This window comes from Chelonia mydas, chromosome 9 (assembly GCF_015237465.2).
Source record: "Chelonia mydas isolate rCheMyd1 chromosome 9, rCheMyd1.pri.v2, whole genome shotgun sequence".
Classification (NCBI taxonomy): Eukaryota; Metazoa; Chordata; order Testudines; family Cheloniidae; genus Chelonia; species Chelonia mydas.
In genome coordinates, this window is record NC_057855.1 from 57,541,636 (window position 1) to 57,549,360 (window position 7,725).

The 7,725-nt window shown below is 45.2% G+C and overlaps 1 protein-coding gene across 2 annotated transcripts in view; it reads left to right on the forward strand.

Annotated features, from left to right (window-relative positions):
- The first annotated feature begins 2,402 nt into the window (after window positions 1-2,402).
- Window positions 2,403-7,725, forward strand: part of LOC102946615 (protein eva-1 homolog C) — a 52,799-nt gene continuing 47,476 nt past the window's right edge. Inside the window, exon 1 of one of the 2 annotated variants that reach the window (XM_027818614.3) lies at window positions 2,403-3,166. In XM_027818614.3, coding sequence (XP_027674415.1) covers window positions 3,058-3,166 — 109 coding nt within the window. In that variant the 5' untranslated portion in view covers window positions 2,403-3,057. The remainder of the gene's footprint in view (window positions 3,167-7,725) is intronic. The other variant, XM_007056241.4, reaches the window with a different exon arrangement.

The following is a 7,725-nucleotide window of genomic DNA, read 5'->3' on the forward strand; positions in this document are numbered from 1 at the left end:
GAAAACTACGGCCGCCAGTATCTTTTGGCATTGACTTTACTAGCTTCTGCATTACTCTGAAATTCGGTGCACAAGACAGAATAGGCTTTTGATGAACAGAATCTGTAATGTATTTAGGTCACAATCCTGGAACTTTTAAAAATCATGAATCAGTATGGACTGCGACCCTATTCTCTCCTGTTTCTTGAAAACCTTCCTCTGAGACTGGTGGTGCTGGTGGCGATGTTACTCGGCTATCTTGGGAAGTCATTAGCTTGGAATCACATGATTCATCTGGCTGCTTGTCTTCATCACTTTCCACAGTCTCTATATTGAAATCCCTTTCACCTTGCTGGTTCTTTCATCCAGTTCCCCAGTTTGGGCATTGCTCGAGCTAGACTGTTTACAGGTCTTGTTTGTCTTGAAAAACTGGAGGCTTGATTGGAGACCTTTATCTTCTCTTCCCCTCCCTCCCCCCCACCCCGCTTTCTTTATGATCCTGATATTCCCGGCTTTCTGATTTGTACTGATAGCCAGACATGGCAGTATGGAACATATATTAATAATACACCAGTGACAAATGCTCTCTAGACACCCTGGAGGTACTGTTTCCTGTCCCTGGGATCTTGTCTCAGCCCTTCTAGGCACCCTGGAGGACCAGCTCCCTATTCGGAATATTGCTTCTGTTAAGTAGCTCCGGTAAATCTCAGCAGATCTTGCTAGATCTGGATGCCGCATGGATACAAACAGACTCACTGGGATGATATAATTAACATATAAATAACATTTAGTCATTTAGTAACATGTAAACATATTTAGTAACATATAAATAACATTTAGTCAAATGCAATTTAGCCTGAATTTTTTTTCTCATGGAGACAGGCTTGTGGCCCTCTAGCCTGGCCCTTTGTTGGACCAGGCCCTGGTAGAGTACCCATTTTCCCGCCTTTACTTGGGCCTGGCCACAGAGGTATAACAAAGAGGGGAGCACAGTACATTTGGGGTGAGCTTGGAGTCAGTACACTGAGACACAGCCTGGACAGGAACTCTCATTAACAGACACAGAACAGTGGCAGGGTCTCACAATGTGATGGAGCAATAGGTGTGCTGTGGGCAACAGTACACAGTATCTAAAGTAGGAGAAAAGGGAAGTGCACTAATTCTGGGCTGTTTATCTGGAACTTGAGTCATGGGAAGGGTGACCACCCATCCTGAATTGTGTGGGACAGTCCCGAAATGCAGAGTTCAAGTCGCGGTCCCAGGCTGAATGACTCTGGGACAGCATTTGTACCGGATTCCCTGTGGCACTGCCCATGCCTGCCTGAGGCACAGGGGTGGCACCAGCCTCTTCACAGTGGGGGCAGGGGCTGAAGTGGGCCTTAGCCCCCCCTTCACCCTGAGGCCCTGCTCCTCCTCTTCCCCCTGATGTCTTGTTCCCTGGCCAGGCCAGAAGCCAGAGCCAGGCTGTGGTAAGAGCTGCAACAGATAATGCTGCACAAACACTTTCCATTTGGTATTTGTAATCAGGGTATTCACAAGGGGAAAACCTGATTTTAAGAGTTATGCTTGTCCAGTAGGGGAACAGAAACAAAACTACGTGACCAATCAAAACAGCACAGCTACTGAATAGTCCAACAAACTGCTCCAAAGGAGGTGCTGACCCAAATTATTTGATAAACAATTTAGAGTCATAAATAAATCTAAGGACATTGCAATCAGTTCTTGAGCAAGAAAAGGCAATTTTATGTACTATATACTGGGCAATAACATGAGAACGCTCCTGATTTCTGAAACTAACCTGGCTCTTTCTAAAGAGACCTTTTTACAGAGATGCTGCAGCTAATATGCCAACCATGTGCCCACAGACTGACTTCCTTCTCCAAACTCTTCCCTCCTGCCCCCGGTGCTCCCCTCTCCAAGTTCGTTGCAGGTTGCTGCAAGTGATATTTTCCAGGTAAATTGCTTGATACCACGGAGTCACAGATTTCTAACAGCCACGTGAGAGCTCTTTAAAGAGTTGTGCCAGTGCCCTTGTCCTTGACATTGTTGTCTTGTCTTTCTGGTGCTGACCTCAGATTCTAAGCAGCTGATTCTCTGGACTTTGGAGGAGGGAATCCTTTGCTTTGGGCTTATCAAAGTTCTGCAGCTGAAGTAACAGCCCACGTTGTAACCCTTTCAGACTGCCAGGCATAACAACGTGTTGAAGATTTTCCCCCACTTGTGAAAGTGTTGTGTGTCCTGAGTGCCCCCAAAAAGTCAGTTCAATGCCTCAGGCAAATTACTGATTTCTCAGCAGGGGAGGGTGGGGAGAGCAGCTGTGGATGGATAGAGGCAGCTAGAATTGCATACAGAGTGGTAGAAGCTATGGGAGAGCCCACTTGCTCTCCCTGAGTGAATTTTCATGCAAGGGATCATTTTATGAGCATTTGTGAGGTTGGTGCAGGGTGCACATTTCCTCTGGAAAATGCCTCTTTGTGTGGCAGGCAGCTGCCGGGCACCATTCCATTAAATGCAAAATGGAGACTAACTGGACATTTGCTGAGATGGAGATTATATATATTTAATATCTTTATTCATGGTTTAAACAGGGAAAATGGCTTTTAGTCTTTCTGAGAAACTAGCGGTGTAAGCTAGAAATCTGGCAAGTACATGAAACCCTGATTTGTGGAGAGACGTTGTTTGCATTTGGCAGTGAAAACTCTGTGCACCCTGCTCCGTGGCACAATTCCCCACCAGGTCTTGCTGCAGAATTCCAGTGGACCTTTGTTGTGACATATTCCTCCTTTTAAAGTGTGTGTGGTGGTGGTGGTGGGGAAGACATCCCAGCTCTGAGAATGAGACTTTACTGGTTAATTAATGAGTCATTTTCTCATTGAAGGGAGAGAGACGCGCATGCACATGCGCACACACACACACAAGTTCCTAATAATTCTGGCAATGAAAAGAACCAACCCATTGTTAATGGACAATAGGCGCCTCTGAGCTACAGCACCAGCAGCAACGAAAGATGAGATCCCACCCGGACTGGAGTCACGGTGGCTCTGGCACCCAGGCGACAGGGAATCTGGGACAAGCTACATGATGACTGTGTCTCAGCGGTTGCTTGGGGCTCGGGTCTCATGTCTGGGGGCACTGCTGGGCTTCCTTTTCTTCTCAACGGTGCTGAAGGCAGCCCCTGAGTTCTCAGGTGAGTTTGTGAGATGGCATAGTGGAGGGTGAGGGTAGGTTGTAGGGAGGAGAATCTTCTTAAGTCTTAGCCCTGTTATCGCTACCACTTCTTAGCAGACAGTAAATGAGGATGGGGTGGGGTGGAGATGGGTGGACAATTTCCTCTAATTGTACACCCAAGAGATCAGATTCTCAGACCTATCCAGGGAGGGATTCCCACCAGTGCAGATGCAGGGGTAGGGCAGGGTTATATTTGTCAGAGGTGTGGGGGTGGCACAGGCTGTATTTAGTTCTGGTGAGTCAGGGAATGAGTGACACAAACAAACACACCCCGTCTGAGTTCAAGACGGCTGTGATTCACCAGCAAGACTATTCTCCGTCTGACCCAGATCAGACCCCGAAGCAAACAATACCTTCCCTGAGCTCTGGCCATTCTGTGTTTGCTACAAATGGTCTAGGAGAAGGGCCCTGACTGCCACTGCTGCTGCTGGCCAAGTTAGAATGACGAAGTCACAAAGCAGAAAATGAATTCTAGGAAGATCCCTTATGTGAGACGAGAATCAATGAGGCTTTAACCCCAGTGACATTTCCTCCCTGCCCCGCGGAGGTTTGGGCATAGTACGAGTGAGCTGTGAGGCACAGAGACAAAGCCGAGCAGCCTTTAAAACTCACATGTCATAGTGTGACGGGGACCTTGAAGAAGGAGTTGGGTCCAATGCACCTGTGACTGGCCAGTTGCCTTCCAGTTGGGTTTAAGAGAAGGCACCTGGGGCTGAGGGGGAGGAAGACAGGAAGGGGCAGGGGAGAGCTTCCTCAGAACACAGACAGAAGGAACAGAGACTAGCCCCAGAGAGAGAGAGAGTTGCAGGAAGCCTGGAGGAGAACATTAACTGTGGCTGCTGGGGTGAGTTCTGTGGAAGGCCGTGGGGAGGACTGGCTAGAGCTGGAGAAACCTGCCAAGTTGTAGGAAAGTTGCTGCAGAGGCCCCTGAGAATGAGGGAAAGAACCAGTTTGGTCAGTGTGTGCTGGGCCCAGGAATAAGAAGATGGTCCTAGAGGGAGGTTCCCCTGAGTGAAGTGGGGCACACAGATGAGGAGCCCTGGGGCAGTGGAGCCTTGAAGGGGGCCCTCTCACAGGAGACCTCACTTGGGGCTACAGGAGAAGGCTGAGCTCCAAATCTTCAAGGAAGAGCAAGGCTTAATGGCTTCAAGGCTCATGGGAGAGCAGCAGGTCTGGGAACTCTCAGGTGGAGGCCTGGAGAGTGAGGCCCTGGGACAGGGGAATGGAACTGGGACCGAGTGGTTAATGACTCAGGTGAGAGATCTGGGAACAGACCTTTGTATGGGATTGAAGAGCTGGTGCATTGTGAGTGTATTTTACTGAGGGGTTTTGTTTTACCATGAAGGATCCGCAGGCTGTTGCCCTTTCTATGACTAAAAGGGTTTGCATTTGCCACAGAGGGAGAGAATATTCCTTTGTGTGGGTGACACTCTGGGGAAACTCTGGCAGGTACAGCCTGACCCTGGAGGGCACCCAAGTCGGGGGAGCCCAGTGATGCCATATATATTTAGGACCCTCATTTGAGCAGTGTTTTGCGTCTGTGAAATGAACAGGATGAAATGAGGGGTTGGGTAGAGCACAGCCACAAATGGAGTCTCTGGCTGGGACGAGAGAGCTGGAATTTTTCGTTGTGCAGGGGTTCAGATGGGCAGTGATTTGGATTCTAATGCCTGGATTTGAACCAGCACCCTTGCACTGCAGGTAGTCTTTGGGGGCTGCTTACACCTGCTTCAAGGTCCTTTCATGGTGCTGGAGTAGCAGATAGGGGTTTCTTAGAGCAATTAAATGTCTGGCCCTAGAATTTATGAGCCCAGCTATATGTACCCCCTCTGGGCCCAATGGTTCCGAGCACCCAAACTCCTGTGACTTCAGTGGAGCTACAGCCATTTATGCAAGTAGAGAATCTGGCCCTACTATGTGACCATTACAGTTTGTGACTTTTCTCCAACTAAGCTCAGTCAAACTCCAGCTCAGCCTCTAGAGATTTGTGCCTAGCCAGAAAGAGCAAAATGTTTCCCCCTACCTTTGTCCAAAGACTCCTGGACCAAAAAGTGTTTGAGCGAAACCCAGATGCTTCCCATTTTGTGGTAAACTGAAACCTGCTGTGTATTTTTGGGTTTCACAGTAAACAGCCCAGGGCTAGTAGGATAATAAACTGAACTGTCTGCCTTTCATTAAACCTAAGCATCTTGTAGAAGCATTAATGCATATCAAGATGTTACTAAGAATAACAGATGGGGCTGCAGTAAGATAAAAGGAAATGGCTTCATCAGGCAGGGTTATGGTAACTTCATAACCACGAGAAGAGGGACTGAGTCACTGGAACCTCGAGGCAGGAACAAGTCCCTGCAAGCCCCGTTCCTTAAAACAAATGTATGGACTGAAGTCTGTTTAATTCTAACACTCCTAAAACAATGTACCCCAATCCGCCTGCAGTTGTGAAAGCAGAGGCTGGATTCTGGTATTACGCAATATACCATGTACCCACGTTCCACCAGTGCCTTCACCAGCTTTGGCCTCATTTCAGATTTCATTTTAAAATAAAAGTTTTTAGTCCTAATGGTTGTAAAGAAAACTGTTGAACTGTCAGGACAATCATTGCTGGGAGGTGCCAGCTACAAGAGAGAGTGGGAGTTGGGAGCACACTGCGGTATTGAATCATTTTTGAATGCTTGGCATCAGGCACCTAAAATCACGAGACTAAAGAAAAGCCCAATACATTTTATATATATTTGGATTATTAGATGCCTTTTGAGTTTTCAGCTTTTAGGGTGCCCTCAGATCATGTTTTCAAGCTTTTCTTCATGACCATCAGGGCTAGAAACGTACTTTTAAAAAAAAAAAAAAAAAAAAAAAAAAGCTGAGAGTTCCATATAGTCACTTGACTCCAGGAATTGGAGCTTTAAGAAACCATCAAACGTCATGAAGCTCATGATAAAATCGTGAGAGTTGGCAACAATTAAGTTGTCATTGTAAGCTCAGTTGGCCATTCAATATACATAGGAGTTTAAAGAACAGGTCAGCACCATGTATGGCAGGCTATCAAGCAAGGAAATCTCTCTTGTTTGGACCACACTTGGAGGTGGTGTGAGCTGCCAAAAGTGTGATTTCCCCCTCTCACACACACACACACACCCTCCCGGACCTGTGAGACCATTTGAACTACAGTTCCCAGAATGTTCCTGTTCTAAGGAACCTAGGAATTCCAGACTGGATTAAAAAAAAATCATTTGGGACCTGAAAAAGCAGGAAAGCTTGTTTTTCTTTTCCAGATTATGGAATTGGATTTTTTTTATTTAAATCAGATTTTTTGATACAATGCTTTTTGAGGAAAAAACCTATCTAAAGATCGTTTTAATTAAGATACATTATAGCTCAATGATATCTCATAATGGACTAGGGATTATAAATTCTAATTCTATAGTATGAGATAATATATTCATGTAATGTTTAAGAAAAGTTTTGTAAATGAGTTCCAATAGTTCATGGATTAGGGACCCAATTTTATGGGGTTCCAGGGGCTTCTGTATAGATTATTTAGGTTAATCTTTCTATCTACCCAAGTTTCAGAGTAACAGCCGTGTTAGTCTGTATTCGCAAAAAGAAAAGGAGTACTTGTGGCACCTTAGAGACTAACTACCCAATGGGACTCAGTGCTCAGTCTAGAAGATACCATCAGAGATGCTTAGTTTTGCCATTCTCAAACTGTGGATTTTGTGTCTCCAGAGATAACATGCTTGTTAACAGCAAAAATGCTTTTAAATAAATAAATAATATATAGAGGTGAGAAATAACAGACCTCAACCCTATTGTCCCTCTGCAAATTTGTGTACACGGAGTCAATCCCTTACCTCTCTTTAAAAGTGCAAAGTTTCAAAAAGTTCAATGAATAGAAGATTGTTGGGGGCAGAATAGATCTGGACAAGGAGAAGAAGTCTGGAGATAATTGTGAGAAGGGAGGGACAGGCAGTAGACACAAAAGTGAAACTGTTTGAGCAGCATATTCCAGAAGTCTTGAGGTCTTTCTGAGTGTAGCCTTCATTGATTTGAGCTCTACTATACCATTCTCTCATTAGAAGGGAAAACCTATAATGGCAGCAGGCCGTAAAAGAGACCCAGTTTGGTAATAAGAACCATTCAAGAAATATATGTTTGCTGATGATCTTTTAAAGAAAGACGCACCAGTGAACTGGTAGAATCACTTAAGCGCTTGGATTCAGAGACTGTTGAAATGATAATCTCACTTTTAACAGCAGTAGTTTCTTCTGCCGGTGTAAAAAGAATATTTTCTTCCTTTGGACTAATTCATTCCAAACTGAGAAATCGTTTGGGACCTGAAAAAGCAGGAAAGCTTGTTTTTCTTTTCCAGATTATGAACAAACAGGAAAATGAAGGTGAAGACGACTGAGTTAGCTACAGAAGCCAATATGGCTGACATAGTCGATTTAATTTCTTTTTTTTTAATATTTCATTTTAGTATTTTAGTTAAAAACAATTTTAACAAAAACAAACCTGATT